The following is a 24,770-nucleotide window of genomic DNA, read 5'->3' as shown; positions in this document are numbered from 1 at the left end:
AATAATTTATGTGAAGTCTAATAAATTTTAAAGGAAGATGGGAAAAAATTGCAGGAACACAATTGTTTCTGAAGTAGTTGCTGATCTTGTTCTAAAACCTGTCAGTGACTCCAGACTAAAACAGGAGAGGGAAGCTGATAATATTCACTTTTCTGCCAAGAATCACAAGTTAAGTAAATTTTAAAAATTATTTTGGAAACGTTTCATGTGTAAAATTGGTCAAATGACAACCAAAAATACTCAGACTTACACTGAAGTGTGACTTTCAGACTGACACATTAATTAGACAGCAAAAATCAATTTAGATTTTTAGATCTGATAATTTATCAGAAATGCTTTAGGTACTTTTCCCATGAGAATCTCACAAGAGAGGATCTCTACTTAAACCCTTTGCAGATTTACTTGGACAATGGAGGACTCTTAATCACCTGACATCTCTTTTCCAGTAGGACCACTTGTAATGAAGTAGGAGCAATGTCAGCAGTTATGAACTGTGTGACTGGATTCTTCACATTTCTAATGACAGTGTCTTTAGAGCCACAGTATTAAACTGGCCCAAAGACCATACAAAAAAGACTGACTGCACATTTTAAGGATGTTATGTCATGCAGTTATGCATTTATTCAGCTCTCAGAGGAGCAGTCCCTCTTCCTATGGCAGAATCCCTCACATTGTAAGCCATAAATCAAGCTTCTGTAGAGTGAAAACAACCATTTCAAAATGTGCAGGTGAAAAATGAAGCCAGAAGTTATCATTAAGATTAATACAATTTGGAGTCTGTTAGGGAAGAGAAAAAATACAGTTTTACTGATTTTTTTTTTTTGCCAGGAAGAGAGGTGATACTTTTTATGCCAAAATGTATATTGTCCATATAAGCTTGCTCTGTGTTGTAGGAAAATCAATCATTATATATTTTATTTTGTTTATGGTAGAAAAAAAAGAGGTTTTTTTTCTTTATTTTTGGTCTAGTAGACCAAAGTCCTTGCTCATAAAGTTTGTGTGGGGTCTCACCTCTTCACGGGTTTATTCTCTTTCACTTTGAAGCTCTTCCCCCCTGTCCTGTTATGCCCCTGTAAATAGTCTCGCTCCATCTTTCCTGGACTTCTGAAATATTTCTGTAAATTTGGGCAGTGATGGATTGAGTGCAGCTGTGACCTGCATGTGAGAAGAAAGCCTAGACAGTCTGTGCCCAGCTTGGAGTGCTGGTGTGGAATGAAAGCAGTGGCTTCAAATCCAATCACATTGATCATCTCATAACCAATGGCAACATTCCAGAGCATTAGGATACGCTCCTGTTTGCAATAGCATTTCCCAGGCTGGGTGGAATTCAGCTCAGATTTGGGATATCTGAGGCACAGATTTTCGTTGCATTCATTGTGAGTGGCCCACTTTAAGAGCACAGACAACTGGAAAGAGCTGAGAGCAAGACAAGAAGGCTGATAAAAGTGTGATCTATTACATCTCTTTAGATTCAAATGAGTGAGGTAAACCATGGGGATAGGAACATTGGCACTGTGAGTGCTTTCTGAATATGAGTTTTTTTGAAAGGGCATAAAATTGATACATTTTGAGATGCATTTTTAAATGGCATAAAATGCAATTAAGTAACTCATTTCAAGAAAAAATGGTGACAAATGTGTCCTTATCTATTTTAAAATCTTCCCATTTAAATGGGAAAATGCATTAAACCTTATGGTTGTGATGTAGCTGATAGAACCAGCAAGCAAAGAACAAAAAATAAAAAATTACAATTTAAAAGTCCCACTGGGAATATTAATGAGAGGCAGGATCAAAAGATGTGCAGTTTTCCTCAATGCCTACAAATCACAGTCACAATTCTCATTTTGGTTTTACAAAGCTTTTGCTTTTAGTCCACAAATCAATTATGTCTTGAATGGTGGCACCTATCGAAGGTGCTGTGTATGAATATTTAGAGTGTCTTTAGTTCTGCAATTAGTGGTGGAACTGACTTCAGTTAACTGCTTGTGATACAGAGGTTTGGGGTCAAAAATAATATTCTTCTGTGTATTATGGATTGGCTCATTTTTTGGAGCTAGTCTATTTCCTAACCTCAATTTGCCATATGAAGTTATTTACACCTGGGGCTTACTGGGACTGCCATGGCAGCTTTGGTACTTTGCAAGATGATTTGAGTATTCAGTACTCTGATCTGAAGGGGATTTAACCTCATGGTTCTAGGAATAGTTAAATCTGTTTTAGGTGCAGGAATCACAGTGAAGAATTGCTTTGCTCAGGTTGTTCCCCAAGCCCATGTTTTGCTGTGCTGCTTTGATTTTGATGTCAATATTAAAATTCTTCTGGTGCTTAATGAAAGGACTGAGGAGAAAATTTAATGTACACCGTGTTCAACTTCAGATGCCTTTACTTCCCCATGAAAACCATGCATTAAGATTATGTACTGCTCAGATGGTTTCATTGCAAGCTCATTTGGGTTTCTTTCCAAAATAAACTGTCAGTTTAAATCTCTCTTCATACATGCATTAAATTTATACTGTTTCATAAAACAAAAGTACAAAGAATATTATTGAACAGTTCTGCTCTTGAATTCACCAAAGCTAAAATGAAACACTGGGTAGAAGTTCAGGATTGTTTGCAGAAAGATATTGCTCAGCTCAAGCTGCTGGGCATAGCTTTTAGTTTATGATCCTTGCCATTTCTCAAGAAGTGTTAGGGCTATACTGCACCTGATTAAAAAGAAAAATTGTACATCAATGCACCATAAAGTAGTGCCCTGGGAGGCTCCAAGCAGCTATGAGCCCTGTAAACAGTTTTAGTAGAGGTTTGCATCTCAGAGAATATGACACAAAATCTCACATTTGCTTAATCACCTTAAAACTTGCAATACAAAGAAACCAGTAAGTAAATTAAAACTACTGTTCCATGCGTTTTTTAACTTGTTCTTAAGGTCAAATTAAATTAAGTGAAAACACAGTGCTGATGTTTAGAGATATCAACCCATAATAACATTGCCCTTCACTTGTGTTGCAAAAGTAATTTTCCTAATGTGATAAAATATAAAGTATTCTCGTTTGCTTGTTGCTGCTGTTACATCAGATTTTCCTGCTTAGTCGCCTATAAAGCTTGGTAAATTTAGCAATAGTCTCATTATGTGCAATCATGTAATTTGGTTCATCATGTGGAAGCTGCTATTTGAAGCTGACTGTTCGATGTGCCTAATTTCAGTTGCACTTTTAAACCCACGTATCCTGAAAGTGTGGCCTAGGACTCACCTGAGGAGTGAGAGATCCTGGCTTATCTGTAGTTCAGACTTCCAGGGGCCACAGGGTTGCAGCTCCTGTAGCATCCTCTGCACAGCTTGATTCAGTGCATTAAAATATACAAGCATCATATAGCACCAAATTTGGGGCTGTTTCTGGATGATGGGTTGAGTCATAAAGAGAAAATTTTGAACCGCTGCCAAAACCATACCAAGAAAATACCAACCCTGTTTAAAAAAGGCAATGGTGGGCAATGGGCAATATGAACACTCTGAAGTTTGGTTTCTGTTGTTAAAGGTAAAACAAAATTCCTGTGTATATTAACATAAAATCATGTCTTTACATTAACACTTAGATCAAAGCAGGAGTGCATGTTGTGTTTTGTTTTGGAGGCTTTTTTTGTTTTGTTTGAGGTTTTTCTAGACAAGGTTTCCAGTTATTCCTACTTGCTGCATGTTGGTTCATGATGCAGAGCAATTTTAGCTAGCACAGATGGGATTCCTTTCAGATTAAACAGATGATGCACTCTGGGAGCACTTCATGTATTCCACCCATTCATTGGTTTTGAGACTACGGAACCAGAGCTCTTCAGAAGTAACCCCACCAAAAACATGTGTTTATATATCATATTATAAATATCAGGTCCATTGTACCAGCTGCTTCATTCCTATTTGTGTTGTTTGCTTCAGAATATTTTAAAATGATCATCAAAGCAGTGAAGGAATGAGTAATTTTTGCAGTGAAAATGATTTTGTGTGTTTTCCACTTGCAATAAGGATTTTTGCATTATGTCAAATGTTCATTCAATACATTCATATTATCTCCCAGGAAAATGTAATAAGGTCCTCTTTATGAATTATTATGGGTCACTTGAACTGCTTAAAGTCTTCTTTTTTCATTCCTACCAAACCATCCTTTTAAGTAAATGACTTCTTATCATTCTCTGTTTAACACATGTCATGGGTTCATAATGTCATAATTCATTGCTGATTTGACTTCTGCATTTTCTATTTGGAATGTGACAAGAAGCTCCAATGCACTGGAATAGGGGGAAATTTCATTAAACAGGTCTATTTCAATGTTGGCTTTATCTCATGAATTACAATATCCTGTTGATGAGAAGTGTGATATTTTATTATTGGTGCTGCAGCAAACTGAAAATGTTTTGAACTGCCAAGGAAAGGAAAAAATCTGTCAGGTGTATTCTTAGAATAATCACCAGTACCTGAGGATTAAGCTCCAAGAGAGTGTGTGCTCACATAAATTTAAGAACACTTTTAAAATTGCTTCTAGTTCTATAAATTTATATGTATTTTCACTGAGTATTCTAACTAAACTAAAGCTTCTTAATCTTCTGGGTGAGATGTTTTTGTGATGAATTCTGCACCATAACTAAGGTTAGATACAATCCTGAGGTTTTGACTTCTGCACCAGATCTTTGATAGCAGGTTTGGAGTGCAGGGTCTTGCTGCTGTAGAGAAACTAGGATGTGAATTCAGTTCTTGCAGAGAGAAGGATCTCTTATTTCATATTCTCCAAGGTCTAATTTAGAAAGAAAAGGGAAGAGAGGTATAGCAATGTAAAAAAGATCTATAGATTAGTTCTTAAAAGAGGGTGCAGTTCTAAAGAGTGTACTGTTTTTGTGCACAAATAATTCGTTATTGAGTATCACTTAATTTAAGGGAAATAACAGGATCCTACATATGAATTGAAAGATGTAGATATCTTAAGCTCATTTGAAATTTTTTTTAACTTTTTTTTATAAAATGTTATCAAATCTAATTCACTAAAATCAATACTGATATAATTTTACAGTGGCCTTAAACTTCCAAACACCGGGAACACAAATGGAATTGCAAGATGGAAAATTCCTGGACAATGGTGGTTGTGGCTATGTGCTGAAACCTGTATTCTTGAGGGATCGCAATACCACATTTACACCCCGAAATGTGGGAGGATACAGCAAACCAATGTCTCTGTCAATAAGGGTAAGATGACTGAAGTGTTGTTTTGTTCCATGAAAATGGGAAAGCAAATTTTATGTATTTCAGATGCAATTATTATCTAATTTTTTTCCCCATTTTATTCCTATTCCTGTTTGTTGGGAACTAATGTTTTGAACAAGATGGTAAAACTCTCACAGAGTATCAACTGCTGCTTGGGTGCTTTCCCATCTGTATTTCACTTATGCTTGCTAAAAATATGTAGGGGTTCAGAGCCTCCAGGAGACTGTAAAAATACATGATTTTTAAGGATGCTGTACAAATAAATATAAATAATGTAGCTGAAAAAGGGGCCAGACAATTGTGCATGTGGAAGCTGAACTGAAAACACAGAATTCAAATGTGCACTTTGGGTGTTATTTCTTTCACTATCAATAATACCACCTGTACTATTATAATGTTAATTGACAAATGGAAATTTTTAAAGATAAGATAGGAAGCTTCATGCTTCTTTTAAGTCTCATTATCTTTCTATGCATATATAAAAGACTATTTATAATCCTTAAATGGTATAAATAAGGGTGAAAGGAGGGATGAATTAGTAAGTCTTTGAATTATTTCTACTTCTCCCAAATTATAATGTGATTGACTTCCCAAAAATACTTGAAATGCATGCCATTTACAAATAAATGATTAGATAAGGCCTTTATTTTGAGGTCAAGTAGATTTGTTATAATTGTTCACTAATTAGAAAAGTCCCTTTTCCCAATGAAAAAGTAATATTTCTGATTACACAGAATACCACTTGCATAAATGCTATTTAATTAGCATATAATTAGTGTGTAATTGCTATTTTGTTTCTTTCAGAGTAATAAATAGCAGAGATAAAACAATAGTTAGTGACAATTATAAAATACTTACATAATGCACGCACCTAATCAAGAACATTCTAGTGTCCTGACAGTGAGCATACCAATTGTGAATAGACATTGCTGGATGATTTCAGGCAGCCAGGCAAATACATCACTTATTTTAGCCCTAATTTGTATGAAGCTGGAATTAGGATGAGGAGAAACCCTGAATTGTAATGCAGGAGACAGACAAAACCATTGTCAATGCAGAGGAAGTGTCTGAGTTTGGAAGGAGCTGGAGAAGAGAAAGGCTGTGTTTAAGATTGAGGACTTTAGACTGAGACTTCAGGCTGGATAGTGCGGGCTGCAGAGAGGCAATGGCATCCCACTGGCTGAGGGAATGAAGGGCACAGAGAGCCCCATTCATAGCCAGCAGCAAAAACCAGGAAATTGTGGTTGAAGACAAAAGCAATTTGGAGCAGGAGTCAAAGGAAAAGCAGCTTCTGCTGAAAAAGTTACTAACCAGATGAATGCAGAAATGACAACAGAAAGCAAAGATAGAAAACATCTAAAGGGCAAATCTCTCTGAACGAATGAATGAATGAACGAATGAAGAATAGAAAAATCACATAGGGCCTGATGTTACTGAATTCCTTATCCTTAACCCAATGTGCCACAATTCCCATCAAGAGGCATAGAGCCTTTGAAGCAGAAATAGGGATGTTCAAGGTGCTTCCTAAATTTTTACATCACTCTGTATGTCTGCTTCACCTTGGATGTCAAAAATTGATTTGATTTATGGATTTGGGTCATGGTGTGCTTGAAAGAACTCACTCTTTTCCCATGCTAGGGGAGGCTTAGGCTAGGTCTAGCAGTGGGTCATGCAGGCCTTGGCAATGGCCCTCAGGACATGGCAAGGAATCTCCCATGTCCTTAGTGGGCAGCCCATCAGTGATTGCAAAGATTCCTGGTGAAGGCAGCAGCAATTCCTTAGGAAGAAAGAGCATCAGTGTTTGCCAAGCCACTGCTCTTCAGTATTTCAGGCTAGAACTTCTCTGGGGGCAAGGTGCTACAAGCACTGGAAAATATCAAAGCAAAGTGTGGGATTTGTGGGTTTTGATTTTTGGGGTGGTTGACAGGGGAATAAGAATCTCTTATGATGCTTAGGCCTGAGACCAGGGTCAGGAGTCATATCTTTCACCTGGGCTTTCAGGCTTGTATATCTCTCTCAATACATGTTATATACTGATTCCTAAAAGGCTGATTACTGCACAGATGTTGACTCTTTCCTAGCTACCCTGAAATATAGATAAAAAGCAGACAAAGTTGTGACTTTCATAAATCCTGTCTTAGTCTGGGTGCCAGATTACAGGGCAGTCTGAGACAAAATTTCCTGGTTTTGGAAATTTTGGTCAAAACACATCAGGAAGCTCACTGAAGGAAGAGTTTTTGTCTAATACTAAGGAACACTGTGCAAGAGATGAGGCACAGGTGAGGCAGTCTGCTACATACCCTGTAGCACAATGCTGATGTCACGGTGGGTCTTGATGCTGATCCACTCCACACAGATTGGAATTCATGAGCTTGATAGCAGAAAATGTAAAAATCACTGTAGGCTGATTCCAATAGGATTATTTTGTACAGTAGCAAAATATAATTTTTATGTATAGCTATTGAATAAAAAAACCTGAAAATTATTGTTTAAAATATTATTTCAGTTATTTATTTATCTCTATATTTATTTATTTATAAAGAGGGTGGTGAAACACTGGCACAGGCAGCCCAGAGAGGTTATGTGTATCCCATCCCTCTAACCATTCAAGGTCAGTTTGGACTGGGCTCAGACCAATCTGATCTAGTTAAAACATGCTCCTAAACCACAATATTTCTAAAAAAAATTATATATATATATATAAGTAAATTAGATAGGAAGCACCATATTCTTGATTCCACTGTGTTTATTACACCAGTTTATGACTGGCATATACTTAAAGTAATTTCTTTTGAAAGCTATTTCTATTATGGTGACTATATGGCTGTGGTGAATTAGTTCATTCTTACAGTTATTTCAATATAACTTTAATTTTCCAGCTGATCAGTGGCCATCAATTACCACCCAGCAGCATCTCAAGGACAAACAAAGCTGACCCCATAGTGCAGATAGAAATCTATGGTGTACCAGAGGACCAAACAAGAAAGAAATCTAGTATTGTAAGAAGCAATGGTGAGCATCAGTCTGCTCCTCGAGGCTGTGAACAAAGCACAACAACATTTTATAAGGAAACACCAACTTTGCATCCCAAGGAGTTATAGAAAATGCAATTATTTCTCTCTAGACTAGGATTTCCTGGCACAAAATCTGTAGCAGAAGTTCATGCTGTGTGTGCCATTTTTCTAGACTGGTAGATTAAGGAAGCACAAACACACAGCTGGGAGCACTCCCCCTTTCTAAAGGAAGGTGGAATTTATTTTTTTTCACACTGCTGTGGGCTCATCCTGGACAGCAGCTCAGCTCCAAAGAGCTGCTTGCTTGTTGTCCTCTAGTTGGATGGGAAGAGGGCTGGAAAGGCCAAAATGAGAAAACCCTCGGGTAGAGAAGAAGACAGTTTGATAGATAAAGCAAAAGCTGCCCACACAAGCAAAGCAAAATAAGGAATTCATTCACCACTTCCCATGGGCAGGCAGGTGTAGAGCCATTCCCAGGGAAACAAGGCTTCATTTTGGAGCTCTGAGGTTACTTGGGAAGACAGACACTGCAATTCTGAATGCCCTCCCTTCCTCCTTCCCCCCAGCTGTGAGCATGACACCATTTGTAAGGAACATCCCCTTGGCCAGCTGGGGTCAGCTGTACCACTTGTGCCTCCTCCCAACTTCCTGGGTACCCCCAGCCCCCTCACTGGGATGGGGAGGCTGCTCTGCAGTGAGAAAGACAGAAATCTCGACACTGTGGAAGCCCTGTTCAGCAATAGCTCAAACACTGGGGTGTAATCAGTGCTGTTTGAGTCAAAAATCCAAAATGCAGCACCATAGGGGTTGACATGAAGAAAGTTAACCCTATCCCAGCCTTAACCACTTAACTTAACTTAATGACGAGGTTTTCTTAAGAAATTGCTGTAACTTCATCACTCGTCTCATTTGAAGTCTCTGGTAGGAGTAATCCCTTAATTGCTTGACAGGTGAAGTGTGTACTCTTTGTAGCTGTCTGTGAGCACTCCCTTATCTTTATAATACAGATCTTCTTGATGTCTCAGACTACAAGCTTTCTGTGATCTCATTTTGTCTGTGCCTCTGTCTTCTATGCTTCCTTTTTCTTTTTTATAGATAGCTGCTGTTTAAAATCAGCCCCTGAATTTCTTTTCCCTGTATGAACATTGCTAAAGACCAGGGAAACCCCTCCTGTTCCACATTCTCTTTTTGTATTTCTAGTCAAGTGAACGTTTTACTACCTGAATTTATTCATTTCCAACACTGTGAAAGGAGAAACTTTGGCAAAAGCATGAAACTGGTATGGTTATAGGAAAATTTAAGCTGAGCAGAAGTTCTTAACCTGGCTATCCTTGTCTCATTTTTCTCTCTTTTAAGGGATGACACCAACTATCTTAGGCTTTTGCCCCACTACAGTCAGTGGGAGTTTAGTTATTTGTTTAAATGGGCACAGATACCTAGGGTAAAAGAAACTCTTTACCAGTTCAAACTAGTGATAGCAGCTTAGTTTTAGAGTAGAAAAAAAATAAATCATATTTTAATCCTGTTTCTTTTCTCCTTTAATTAGCTTTGAGCCCTAAATGGAATGAAACATTCTCTTTTAACATCCAAGTTCCAGAACTGGCAATGATACGCTTCTGCGTTCAGGATGAGATTTCTCTGTGTAACAACGAATTCCTTGGCCAGTACACTTTACCTGTGATGAGCCTGAATACAGGTAATATTTTTATGTCAACCACCTATAACAGCTCAAAAAAATCTGCAACATTCCAGGCTTTTTTTGTTACTGTAGCATTGAGAGACTTCAGCACTATGTTTATTTTCTAGAGCACGATTTTGTAACAAAATGAATAAATGGCACTCTCTGTTTTTGAAATAAACATATTCTCTGAATGCAAATCCATGATGTTGAAATCAGAACAATATTAATGGCAGGTGATTATTCCCACTGCAGTGTTCCATTCTAGATGGAAACTGCTCAGGTGGTATTTTAATTCATTGCAAGAAGTGAGACTAGTCAGAGCTGCTATGAAGACAGTGGTTTTGTGCACTTAGATAAGTTCAAAACCCAATACCAAATTAAAACAAAATCAACCACCAAAACCCCCTCAGGTAACCTATCTGCAACTTTTCAGAGTGGAGCACAATGGTTAAAAATAGGGCAAAATATTCATGGTATTTTTCTTGCTGGAGTTTCTTTTGTTAAGCCAGTAGAGTTCCTGGAACTTTTGTAATGAAAAGGCTGCTCATAAAGAGCAGACACAGAAGCCAATAGGCCAAGGAGAAAGGCTTATGTAAAATGGCTGTTTACTACACTGGCTTTCCAAAGCCATTTCTGACAAAACAAACAGCTTTTATTAGTGAATAAAGACGGCAAGGCAAAACACTGGAGCTGGCAACAGGCACCACACCTTTTTTATTAAGCTTAACAGGATTTTAAATGGTGCATTTTTTTTCCCTCATGTTTGGAAGTCATAAAGCTGCTTGTGATTCTTAGTTGAGGCTGAGGAGTTATACAAGAAAAATGACATTACTCTTAGAGCTCAGTTGTTTTTCTACAACATGAATTTTTACACTGATAACCTTTTCGTTTCCTTTTATTTGTATACTTCAGGATAATGAAAGAACACTCAACCTAACAATTCACAATATCTGAGACAAATTCAAATATCAGGCACTGCTGCTTACAAGTACTTGCAAAATTATTGATTGAGGCTTTTTTAGATACAAATTTTCAGTGAGGCTTAATGTCTTTATAATTTTGGTTACAAATGAGGGATTCATATTTTGGAAAAGTAAGAGCAGTAGATTTCTGAGGAAACATTTTCAGTGCAATAATTAAAATTCTAGGGAGTGAGTCTAGGTACAAAAATTATAAATGATGCCAAACAAATTGCCCCAATCCCCACTTAACACAATATAAAAAAAGTAATTTGCTATCAGAATGCCCAGAGGCCATAAATAAAATGCTTCTAAGAGGTAAAGTGATAAATAATTTCAAAATTTATTACAATTTATTACAAGCATTCATTGCAATGCTTAACATTGAGATCTCTGAAAGCAGGTCTGGAACGATGGTTTTGCTTTAGGTACCCAAGTACTCTCTAAACAGTGAAATAGGAAAATATTTCTTGCAGAGGGAGTCACAACAAGCAGAAGACAAGGCAAGAACTGCCTAATATGCTGGAGAGTGAGCATGGATTTCAGTCTTAGTCTTCAGCATTCCAATTGCTTAAATCTGTACTACAGGACTGTCCCCAGGTCCCTAGGATTCATATCCCTGAGGTTTCCCTGAGGGCAAGTTGCTTCCAAAAGCTGAGCAGTGCTTACATCTTTTATTTTCTTTGACAGCCAGAGGGGCAAAGTTGTGCCATTTCCTCCCTCCTCTGCATTTTCTTTTGAAAGGATTCAAATCTATATCCACACTGCCTTCCTTTCCCCAGCAGCAGACTCCCAACTACCTGTAGACTCCACTGGGGAGGAATGCTCGCTGTCCAGCTGCAGCAGAATTTGATTTTCCATGTAGTGATTCTGTAGCTATACTCAGAGGGGCTGAAATTGAGAAAAATTCTCTACCTGGGTGGTTAAAGGCAAATAGGAGGGGGGAGTCCTCTCTTACAGTCCCTGTGCCAATGAATCTGCCATGGTGAATACTAATACAGGACAGGAACTCAATTTTTAACTCTATTATCATGGGATCCAAGAGTAGTTAATCATTTAATGCAAATTGGGGCAATTTCAATAACAAAAAAGAAGTTTTACTTCTCTCAGGAAACTTTGTAGAATCTTCTGTAGGTAGGGGCTAGAACACAAGTCTTCAGAAATTAGTCTTAGTCTTTGAAGTGTATCTTTGGATAGGAAATCAACCAAGCCTTCCACATATTGTGTGCATGCCTTAAAAACTGATCTCAAATGTAAATTGCCTACAACCAGCTTTAATATTTGCTGCCTAGAATCTGAACCTTAAATACCAGAGGAACTTATGTGTAGTGTGACAGAACAAGGGGAAATGGCTCAAGCTGTGCCAGGGAAGGTTCAGTTGGACATCAGGGAGAATTTTGTCACTGGTAGGGTTGTCCATTATTAGAAAGAGCTGCTCAGACAGGAGGTGGAACCACCATCTCTGAAGGTGCTCAAGAAACAATTGGATGTGGCACTCAGTGCCATGCCCTGGTTCACAAGGAGGTGTTCAGTCAAAGGCTGGACTTGATGATCTTAGAGCTCTTTTCCAATCTAAACAATTCTATGATTCTGTATGAAAGAAGCAAGAAATTCCAAACCCAGGTAAATGTGGCTCCCAAAGACTCCACAGGCATCCACACACAGCTAAAGAGGGATTTTGAAAACTGCAGTTCAGAACATGGATACTTCTACAAAACAGACTTACTTAAATAGCTGGAATTATTTACATATATACATAGAAAAAACACAGAATTTTTTTTAACCATAAGTGACATTGTCACTTGTTATTAAATAAGGGACATTTAGTCATATAAAGCAGTACAGGCCGGGATTTTTAAGAAAAAGTTGTTTTGTTTTCCAAGCAGGTAAGTGAATTATGTTTGAAATTGAGAACTATGGCTTTTCCAAATGCTTCAATAACCAGATGAACACGTAGCTTCATGATGGCATGACCTATCTCTGATAAAGTGAATTACTCATATGAAATTAACTTTTTAAGAAGTCATGGTAGAAAGTCTTACACTTCACTTTTTTCTGCCTCAGCTGCACAGTGCATGGCTGCTGCAGCACCGTTCTGTAGGTGCTATCACTGCTGATTCACAAGTTCTTTCATTTGCTCTCAAAACAATGTGTGCAGCACATAACCTGGGATGTTACAATGTAAGTTTGCCCATGTTTAAATATCACTGGGCTGAAAGTCTTCCATTTGAAAAAATATCACATCCTGCAAAACACTGGGCTTTTTCACTCTGACACCAAAAATACCAGAATTGAAATACTATATATATATAAATGAGAAAAACCAGCACAAATGATATTCAGTTCTAGTATAATTTCATTTTATTTTAAAGATCTACTTACAGAATCATAAATTATGCCTTGTTTGCATTGGTGATCATAAAAACACTCCATCATAATATTTGTGCTTGTGGTTTATACGCTAATAAAGGTGTCATTATATTTACAGGTTACCGTAACATTCCATTGATATCCAAAGAAGGCATCAAGCTGGAACCTGCATCTTTGTTTGTTCACATCTGGTACTATTAGTGATATCTTTCTGCACAAGAAATCATTCTGGAGGATTGCCCCCTGCTCCAATAAAATAACATCTCTGGCTTCGCAACAGCCCCAGTGGCCTGATTCCCAGAGAGGCACATTCACAATGATTTTGTGAAGCCAGAGGGAATATTATGGAGGGGGTATCCCAAATAAGGGCTGCTGTCCTTGGCCCTACTGCTGTTTTTCTGTAGGAGAAGACTGGGTCTTAGAAAACCTAAGGAGCCTTGAGGTGCACAGGTCCATGGGACGTGATGAGAAACATCCACAGGTCCTGAGGAAACTGGCCTGAGCCGCGATCCCTCACTTGGGAAGTCAGGGCAGGTTGGGGAAGTTCCCACTGATGGAAAAAGTGGAAACATAGCCCACATCTGCTATCAAAATCAGCGTTGAGGGAGGTGATTTTACCCTCCTAGTCTGCTCTCAGGAGGTCCCACTTGGGAAGTTGCATTTAGCTTTGGGGCCTCCAACACAAGAAAGAGGTTGATCTTTTGGAGAGAGTCTAGAGGAGGGTCATGAAAATGATCAGAGGTGTGGAGCACCTCTGCTGTGAGGAAAGGTTGAGAGAGTTGGAGCTGTTCAGCCTAGAGAAGAAAAGGCTCCAGGGAAACTTTATAGAACCTTCCAGTAGAAGGGTATGTAGCGATTGGAAAAGGGTGGATGGCTTTAAACTGAAAGATTAAACTGTAATTTACATTTAACTGTAAATTAAACTGTAAGTTTAACTGGGTATAAGGAAGAAATTATTTACTGTGAGGGTGGTGAGGCACTGGCACAGGTTTCCAGAGAAGTTGTGGACTCCTCATCCCTGGAAGAGTTCAAAACCAGTAGGATGGGGCTCTGAGCAACCTACAAAGTGTCTCTGGCCATGGCATGGGGTTGGAATGAGATGATCTTTAAAATCCCTTCCAACCCAAGCCATTCTGTGATTCAATTATTCTATGAATGTTTAGAAACAATTAATAAACACTGAATGCTTTTGAATATTTTAAAAATTGAGTTAATGTCAGTTGAAGCTAATTTCAAATTTATGATTAATTATTGAGTGAGAATAATAATCCAATACATATAAGAGATCATGCTAATTTTTTAGGATATAAGCATGTGAATTTGGCATTTTTATTTGTATTGAACAACATCTCTTACCATTGTAGCTTTTCAAGGGGACAGGAAAAATTATACATACAATGTTCCCTTTAAATTTGGAAAAAGTGGGCTCTGACTGAATTATTCCTCTTTAGTGCCCACTGTCATTTTCTTACCTGAAAAAATAGTTTTCAGAAAAAAATTAAAATAATAAAAAAATCATATGCTAGTATTGGTACCTTTCCTTAGCTTAGTCTTGAATGTTCTGCTGCTAAAGCAAGATAAAAAAATTCATGGAGAGTTTGTAAAGAACCATATTCCTCATAGGAGCAGGGAGCTCAGGATACATCTTACCGGGAACTCAGAAAGTTGGAAACACAGTATTCCGAGGAGAACTGGAGAGTTTTAGAAAAATCAAGGGTTGATTATGTGTGTGAAATCTAGGAGGACAACTACTTGCTTAACATCAGTGTAGATCTTACCCATAAGACACAATTTTCCCATCTTCCTTTCAGAACTGAAGCATTGTTGACCTTCCACAGGACTACAGTTACACAACTAATGGCAGATTTGTCACTCAAATATGATTTTTTTTAAAAAAGGATGTTATATCAACAAGTTTCTTTAATACCAAATAATATTGCTTAAGTTTACAGACAGTTCTGATGATAGATTTTAATGCTCTTTTTCTTTATTGTTATTCTAATGCTCTTTCATTAAGTGTTGCTCTAAGATGGAAAATCAGGGCATGTGGTAAACAAGTGTTAGAAAATGTCACAGGAAATAACACTGTTAGAAAATTGCATTATAGTTTTAATAAGGAAACTGAGACAGTAGACTAAGAGGAATCTAAAATCAATACTGGAATGTAAGGTCAGGTGATTCCATAACTTTGTAAGCTGGTCTCAGTGTGTTTTCTGTGCTTGAATGACAAGGCACTTGATTTGTCTCCCATGAGACCCTATAGTACAAAAATGTTTGGTGTCCTGATCTTTGTAGTGATGATATTCTGTGTGCCAGCCAATATCCTTTGCATGTGGCGAATATTTTACAGTTTCTCACAGCTCTGAATAGATGAATAATATTAATATCCAAACAGAGTTCCCCTGACCTCCCCTTACTGAGGAGGAGCTTAGTACATCAGTTTGACTAGGGAAAGTATTTTTAGATAAAACCTGATCAAGTCCATTTGTTTGATGCTGAGAAAAACTCCAGCTTATTTTATTTCCTAACATTCCAAGTCCCACTTCAGGAGCTTTATACAACTTTCTATTCTGACGACTGCTGTGGGTGTCCTTTGGGAGAAGAAGGCAATTATCTTCACTTCTGGGATTATTACCCCTCTGTTGACCACTTTTCCACCTGGTACGACAAATGTCAGATCTGCCCAGTATAAGGGAACTTAAAATTTACAGCAGATCAGACCACAAATCAACACATCTCCTGTGCCTTAAAACTGTGCCCCTGGCCCTGGAAAGGTTTATTTACATGGTCAGTGGGTGTGTGCAAGAGTCTGGCAGTAATGGACAGCTCATTGTGGCTGCTCATATGCCAAATGCTTAAAGAGGTGTTTAAGTGCTTCCTCAAATTAGAGAAAAACAGGGCCCATAATTAGCATCTGTGAACTTAAAGGAACCACTCATGTTCATTATTTAATATATAAATACTCTAAATCTATTCAATGCATGTGTTGACTTGAACCCCTTATGCAGCATAGGAGTGCAATGTGGGAAGACTGCTGAACAAATATCTGTGGCATCATGAGCTTAAATAAATCCCCCCTGAAAGCTCACACTCAATATAATCTCTTTATTCATGAACATCAGCTTCTCCCCCCTTCTCTCTTCACACAAATGACCAGTTATATCTGCCTCTTGGATGTCAGAATAAAAAAACAATGATACATATTGTTGACAAATTAATGCCCTGGATTAAATGTGACATTGTATCAAAACTTCTAACATTCTTTAAAAAACCCAAAGTATTGATTGGATAAGATTTAATATGAAATTTGCTGGACATCTGCAGGGAAATGTATTGTCAGGGAACCATCCCATGGTCCTCTGGTGAACTCATCACATGCAATGATGATAAATTACATCATTACCAGCATTGTTTCAACACCATCAGTGGAATTAATGGGCAAAGAATGCGGCCCCACACACTGAGAATTTAGTATTTTTACTGTACTATTTAATATTAACAAAACCAAGCCCTTCATTGCTGTCATAAGAACTTCTGCATATTGCTACAAGTCCTTAGCACGTGATTCCTTAAACTCACGCTGTCAGGAATCTGTGGCAGGAACATGGTAGCACATTTAAGACAACAGCATTATGAAATGTTAGGATATGTGCTCAGCAGATGACTGCCTATTCTCAAGGGCAACTGAGACAAAATGTACCGTGGGAAATGGGATAAAGAAACATTAGTGAGTGGGCAAATAATTGAATCATCTCGGAGAGCATTTAAATTACACTGTTTCCCAGGGAGTACCACTTTTCTTCATTGAACTGGACACTGCTCAGCTGAATGTTAACAGCTCCCACAAATGTTCCTTTGCTTTTCACAACAAGCTTCAGTACACGGCCTTGGAGCTCTGGGACTCTGTCATATACCATCTGCAATAATATATAGTGAAATAGAAAAAAAAAATACAAGTTTGTTAATCTATTTGACAGGCAAAGCACTTCAAATAGGATGATGATTAATCCAACTTTGTGATAATTGCTTTAAACTTCCATCCAGAATAGTAAGCTATTAACCATGAGCCAAATTCACTTAACTTAGTGAATTTACCTCAGAAATACATTTGACCTTATCTAGTTTATATAAAGAGATTCTACCTTAGAATCACGAGCTTAAGCTCGTGAAATCTGATTACCATTTTAAAATAAATTTGAAACCTGTCTTGAACAATGCTTGAGAAAAAAAAAAATCAGTATTCATAATTTTCCCTGTGAAAACTGGGAAAGATTGGACCCAGTTGAGCAAATGGAAGTTACTAAATTTAGATATATCTGATACTCCAGATGTGCTGTTGATACTTCTCCAAATAAATGAGATGGTAGTTTAGCATGTCTTAAACAATTATTAATGTCTATAGATTTAAAATAGCTTTTAAATTACCTTAATATTGTGAGAACACACAGGGATAAAGTATGAAATTATAATGGTGTAGTTTCTGAATTTTAAAAAAACCCCAAATAATCTGGAGCAATAGCCTAACAAGAATAAATTGCACTTAGAACAAATTCCCATGCTTCAGTCCCTGCATTAATCAAAAACTGTTGAGCAAACTGCATGTGGGCTGATAAAAATATGAAGGAAAATGCTCTCAGAGCGGGCCTGAAAGGTAAGTTTGCTTAAGAGAAGCTCATTTAATCTAAAATTTGTATGGCTGGAAATGTTTTTGCTATTTCACTTGCAGTGGAAAAATGCTTTAAATTTTAATCTCTCTATGCCATTTAAAAAGCAAACGTGGCGACATTCTCTCACTTCAGGAGAATGGAAAACTGAAACTGCCTTAAAGTCATTTGCCTGCTTGGATTTTCCATGGAATCTGAATGCAGGCTGTTACCTATGGCACTGCTGAGGGAAAGGAGAGGCAGACTGAGCCCCTCTGGCTTGGACCTCTGTGGGCTGGACTGATAAACCCTCTCTGTATTTCCACTTGCAATTGCATTCATGGAATGGACAGGACACCAGGCGATCCTCACAGAAAGCACCAACAGGACACCAAGAAAGGTCTTACCAGGGGGTTAAAATTCCCTTTTCCATTTAGAAGCCTTTGGAAATAATAGATTGGGATGGCTGTCATGAAATTTGCACCTGGTGCTTTTTGGTTTTCATGTTTACTGTGCCTAATTTGCCAGATTGCCCATGAATTACAGATTCCACAGCTTCTCTTTTCCTCACCAAAATAAAAGTGAGATGATGAAGAAAATCTGAAAAGCAAGGACAGGCACAGTAAGCAGAATATAATTTAGAGTAAGTCTGTGATCTGATGCTGAGGTGATGCTAATGCTATCAAAGAAAGCTGCCTTGTTTCTTTGCCAATGTATTAAAGGTACCAGCTGTTGCTTTAAATCACCAAAACCTACACATATCAGCTGTAAATGTTAAGAAACTGAACTGGGGTAATGAGCAACTTTCAATCTTTGGCCAAAAATAGGCTTTCATCTTTGAGCAATGACAGACTTTTGCAGTGCAGGGTAGGTGGTTTTCAAATTCTCCCAGTAAACTGTTTCTAAAATGGTATTGCAAATTCAGCTGGAGTAAGGATTATTATCAGGATGTAGGGACAGAAGAAAGGTCTGGAGAAAGCTGAATAAGGGTGTGGATAAAACAAATGACACGTTCCAGAATTTGGGAACAGTTAAATCCTGAAATGATTGTGCTGTGAGAATATTTGCCTGCCTTTTACACAGACAGATCCGATGGAGGTGAGTTATATGTGGCCATGCAGCAAATCAGTGGGACAGTTAGGGCTGGAATTCAACTATTGCTGGCTGCAAAAAGAGAAACACTGTTGACCTACAGGAGTCTAATGACATTTTAATCACAAATGAGGGACAGTTGCTTCTCCATAGGTAGCCATGGCACAGTTCCTAGATTTGGTAATTAATCCAAGGCAGTTTTGATGCATGGTGCTGGAGGGAGCAGCCGTGGCTCCTGGTGCAGTTCCCCTCCTCCCCTTTCATCAGACTGGCTGGGGCTGCTCTGCCTTCCTTTTCTCTTTACACTGCATTCCACTTTTCTGTGTTCCTTCTCCTCTTCTCTACCACCATTTCTTAATGCAATATAACATTAACTGCTATGAGTGCCACAAATTCCAAAATCCAAACACAGGCACAAGAGAAAAGAAGGATTTGTTTGCTAAAAGCAGCTCCAAAACATTTGCTGTAATTCATTTTATTGTCAGCCCTCCTGGACTTTCACATCTTCACTCTCACACCCGAGTAAAAATCAAACATAAAAAGCAGTTTTGCAAGGTTGATAATTTGCTGTAGGCAGTCATAAGCAATAGAAGTACAAAACTAGAATCAAAAATACCCAAGAGAAGCACATTTCAGATTTTTCTCAGTCTGGAACAAAGAAGGAAATTAATATACAGCTTCCTTCCAGCCATTTGGCTTTAATAAAAACTTATGAACTCATAAAAAAGGCTACTACTTTTCTGTACACGGTGTTTTGGACAGCAACTAACTTAAGAGACAGCTGACTTATATTTTTAGTAGTTTTGCTTCCCTGGGGCGGCTTCTGCCTCAGTCTACCAGCCTTGGACAAAAAAATGCATCCAGAATGACATCACATATGGAGCAGCAGAGCTGCTAAAGCACAGGCATCGGGTTGGAAGGGGCCAAGTTCAGTGGAACCATATGTCCCCACTGTGATTAGCACTTCCCAGTGAAAAAGATTGAGCATCTGGGAAGAAGGCTCTCCGTTTTGATTAAGGACATTAAAGCTTTCACGGGATTTCTTTTAACAGCAGCGGAATACTCGTGAACCACAATTAAATCTCCTCCCAGTGACTAGTGACTAACTGCAGACGGGATTTTGGATTTCCTTGCATTCAAAGGTTTCTAAGAGCAATTTGAAAGATAATTGTCTTCCAGTGTTGCTGGCTGGCTCTTATCTGTTGTCCATTTTGGATACCTTACAATGAATGTAATGATATAATCATATTATGTTTGTTTGCTTTAAATATCTTTCAAATGTAAAGGAATTTCTTTAGACAGATTAATTAGATTTATTCCACTCTGATAGCGAAAAAAGAAGGAAAGAACAGAAAAAATAAAGCCTAGTTTCTTGTTATTCCACTGCAGTACTGTAGGGAGGGAAATTTGTCTCAGCTGTGAGCAGCAATACTACTCAGGGAGCCTTCTTACAGAACGCTGGAAGTCATCAGTGTAAGCAGGCAACTTTTGTAATTAACAGATGTGGGAAAAGAGAAATATTACAACTCCAGGACTGAGAAACGAAGAGATAAGCACTGAGACTCTGCTGACTAACCTAACCTTCATCATATCTTATCTATGGAACAGGGTGGAGTGGTAATATTTTCCACACCTTCTACTTTATAGCCTGCTGAAAGAGCATTTGTAAATTGCTTTGAGATCTTTAGGAGATTTGTTACATGTAATAATTATAATCTCCAATCCCACCTACTGTTTCAATCTCATCTGCCCTTACAAATGAACACAGTTTATACCACTTCCCATTCTGCCATAAATGCTTCTCCATACAAATGTTTCCTTTCACCCCAGAGGCATGAGCACTTCAGTGGTGTGTGAAAGAATCATATATAGCTGTGAACTAATGGCATTTTAACATGAAAAGAACCTGGCTATTCATTCTTGTGTTATCATTTAGGACAGTGACAGCCAATTTTCAAATGTTAATTTGAATAACAGCATCCATTCAATTAATACTTTTCATGCTATTGTGCATATCTTCATTCAGAACTGCTGGGTTATGGTGCAATGATGCTTGATCTCATTTGGCTAACGTGTAACTGTGGTTATGGGGTAAGACAGGGCACTGTGAAAAATCCAACTGTTTTCCTGAACAGAGAGACATAAAAGACACTGTTTCACTTCTGAGAAAGATGCAAAGCAGACAGTCATCACCATTTGTGGTTCTCCTTATGGTACATTCCTTCTTCTTGGTCACCCTCATTGCAACGGCTCTAAAAATGTTGTATTGTTGTTTTGTTTCAAGAGAGGGCAAAGCAAATAGAACAAATTGCACCTGTGTGGGTTGTAGGTGACCTGCTGGGAAGGAGCTCTGCAGAGAAGGACCTGGGGGTTCTGGTGGACAATATGAGCCTGCAGTGTGCCCTCATGGCCAAAAAGGGATCCTGGGGTGCATCAAGAAAAGTATTGACAGGAGGTTGAGGGAGGTGACCCTGCCTTTTTACTCAGCCCTAGTGAGGCACATCTGGAGTGCTGTGTTCAGTTCCAAGCTCAGCAGATGAAGAAAAGCAGGGAACCACTGGAGTGAGTCCAGTGAAGGGCTATGGAGATGGTGAGGAGACTGGGGCATCCCTCTCATGAGAAAACTCTGAGTGAGCTGGGCTCACCCTGGAAAAGAGACAGCTGAGAGGGGACCTCATCCATGTCTGTCAGCATCTGCAGGAAGAGGTCAGGGAATGTACCAGGATCTGCTCCGTGAGGCCCAGAAATGGGACAAGAGGCAACAGGAGGAACAGATACCCAGGAAGTTCCACCTGAATGGGAGGAAGAACTTCCTTGTGCAGTGATTGAGCACTGGAGCAGATTGCCCAGAGAGGCTGTGGAGCATCCCTCAGCAGTGATATCCCAGAACCATCTGGACACAATCCTGTGCCACGTGCTCTGGGATGGCCCTGCTGGAGCTGGGAGGTGGCACCAGATGACCACTGTGGGCCCTTCCAGCCTGACCCCTTCCATGATTCCATGAAACAAGAAGGGGTGGAAGAAAGTGAATGGTACTCACAAGTTCATTGTAAGTAGGGTCAGAGCCTCTTGGAGCTGTTCTTGTTTTCCTTCGACTGACCTCATAAGGATCTGGCAGAAGATAAAATTCAGCGTGTGCACTTGGGGCAGAGCCATCTGGGAGGTGCTGGAAAACAAGAAGGTCATAAATATGAGTGTCCATGTTCTAGCAAAGAAAACAAATAAAAAGTACCAAATGAAATCTGTGTTTTTAGCAGACATAAAAACATGTTGCATTTTCAGTATTCAGTATTCCACTGGAGCGCCAGTGGAATAACAAGCATTAGTAGAATTCAGCTTAAAATGGAATCAGGAAAATAAAAATTAAATAACACAAAGACAAGGTAAAATTATCTGTCTTTAATATTTTCATTCTGATGGAAAAAATCCTTAAGCCTCAATCTACTCTAACTCATCTTAATCTGATACAAAGTCTGGCCTTTCCACTTTCCAGAGCAAGGCATAGGAACTGGATTTTAGATGGCAAGCTCCTACTGATTTTAACCCCCAAGTATCTGTGCTGATATTGGGGAGACCGATGGTTTCTAAGGGTGTTTTGTAAAACATATTGCTATAGAAGAGCCAGGAGCATTTCCTGCAGCAATATGGGCAGAACAGGATTCTTACAGCAGCCTTTCTGATCTCGCCCATCACACAGCTGCAATCTCTAATTTTCCAGTTCAGGTTACTGAATGATATTCCAGATATTCCATCTTATACAGCAGCAACTCGAGATCAGAGACAATCTATTAACCAGGCTCAGTCATCAACACCAGCCAGTGCTGGTGGGTGGAGAATTTTCTGATAACTTCTGAGGAGCTGTAAAGTCATTCCTAAAGCAGATTACAATTACTCAGGAAACACATGATATTACTTGAGGCTTCAAAAGAACACACAAGAAACATAAAAATTAAAAACTACGGAGCAAGCACGTGCCATTTAATGCTTGGCTTATAATTAAATACAAACCCTTGTGTTGGTTACACAGTATACAGTCAGAAAGCACAAAATGGAGTGTATCAAAATATCAGTAATTTTGATCATATAATCAGCATTTTAGACAGGAAGTTTGCCTGTCAGCACCCAAGCAATGCAGTGACATGATGCAAATGAGAATACAGGCAAAAAGAAGAGAACTTAAAACATTTGGAGCCAATGAACCCAAAGGATTATACAGGCACTTGCATTTCTATCTCCTGTTGTAGTTTTACACCTGGCTCAGGATGAAGAAATTTCTCAGATTTTGATTATTCACAGTATGTGTCTGGAAATGTGGGGCTTTCTACAGCATTACCAACATCATATCCCTGGGATAGAAGAAACTGCTGTCTCCTAGCAATAAATAATTTCTCTGTTGGGAAGGAAAACAGTGCTTGTGTGTGTGAACAACCAGTTCTTGCACAACAAACCTCTGGTTTTTGTTATCTGAAGTGATCCTTCAAGGCAAATGATGTGGTCTACTGCAAAGCTGATTCTTGCTACCATTAACATCATACAGCATCAAAGGATGCCCCACTCAAACCATTACATATTGTCAGCACTATGGGAGTGATTAATATTGCTATTGCTAAGTTCCCCAAAGCACATCTGATTTAAAATTCCCATGGGATTTAGATAGATGGGATTCAATAGCCAACATAAGAGAGCCATTAAAGGGCAATGGAACTAAAGGGTATTTTCCAATGTGGCCACATTGTTAATGCAGGATTTATAATTTACACTGTCCACTTGAAAACCCACCTCTGTTGATTTAGGACTGTACTAAAACTTCAATTGAGGATTACAAGTAACAGTAAACAGAGCATCTCTTAAAAATCAGGAGGGAGAATGAAACGCAGCCCTAAGTCCCAGTCCAAGGAACCAGGATCCTAAGTGCAATCTAGATCTCCACTTCTCAATGAATAGGTAAACATCACTGTAACTTGAAGGTCAACTGATTTTAGTTGTTTCAGACAAAGGAAGGAACCAGGCTGAGGTGACAGGCTCCAAAGGTAATGTGGTTTAACAGGACATGGGTGTCCAGAAGTGGATGTGATTAACTGAAAAGGAGTCAGGTAAAACTGTCACTGTGCTTTTGAACTGCTCTTTCTCATGTTACCTTGCCTTCAGCCAACTAACCTTCCTCTGTCAGCTGATTCCTCCCAAAATTTAAGGGAGGCACTTTGCAGCAGTGTTTTGGCTGTATGAGATGGACTGAAAACTACTTCCTCACTATCTCTTTGAATGTATTTAAATCTGTGTTCAAAGAGGTGAGTGGGAGGAGAGGGTCAAGAGAGAAAATTAAAAAAGAGAACATTTTAGAGATTCAGACGGGAAAACTCGACGGGGGAGCTGTTGCTCTGGATTATTTCAGAACTAAAATAAAGCCCCTTTTCATGAATAGTAGCAATCAGCAGTCAGACTGTTAGAGGTAATTTGATGTCCAGCCACCTGAATTCCAAGTAGACATTGTAGTTCTGATTATTGGTTTTTTTCTCCCCCACTTTAAAGGTGACATTTCCCCCCTTCCTCCTCCCTTGCTGAGGAAAGGCAAACAGGCTGCTCCAAATCCCACTATTGTCCCAGTTTTCCATCTGCAGAGGCACTGTTATGCCACCAAACAATCAAAAAAGCTCATATGATGAGTTTATGTCGGTTTCTCTTTTGATTAGCACAAGAGCTGAATTTCTTTTCTTGTGAAAAGCCTGTTTAACCATAGGATTTCTTGAGGCAAGACTTGCAATGGAA

The 24,770-nt window shown here is 38.7% G+C and overlaps 1 protein-coding gene across 1 annotated transcript in view; it reads left to right on the top strand.

Annotated features, from left to right (window-relative positions):
• The window catches only part of LOC131586100 (1-phosphatidylinositol 4,5-bisphosphate phosphodiesterase zeta-1-like), a 55,882-nt gene extending 38,689 nt beyond the window's left edge, over nt 1–17,193 (top strand). The window contains exons 10-13 of the mRNA XM_058852839.1: nt 5,055–5,227; nt 8,125–8,257; nt 9,806–9,955; nt 13,388–17,193. Of these exons, the coding sequence (XP_058708822.1) occupies nt 5,055–5,227; nt 8,125–8,257; nt 9,806–9,955; nt 13,388–13,470 (539 nt within the window). The 3' untranslated portion in view covers nt 13,471–17,193. The remainder of the gene's footprint in view (nt 1–5,054; nt 5,228–8,124; nt 8,258–9,805; nt 9,956–13,387) is intronic.
• The last annotated feature ends 7,577 nt before the right edge of the window (nt 17,194–24,770 follow it).

This window comes from Poecile atricapillus, chromosome 18 (assembly GCF_030490865.1).
Source record: "Poecile atricapillus isolate bPoeAtr1 chromosome 18, bPoeAtr1.hap1, whole genome shotgun sequence".
Classification (NCBI taxonomy): Eukaryota; Metazoa; Chordata; class Aves; order Passeriformes; family Paridae; genus Poecile; species Poecile atricapillus.
The sequence above is the reverse complement of the archived record's forward strand: the minus strand, read 5'-3'. Positions and strand labels throughout refer to the sequence as shown.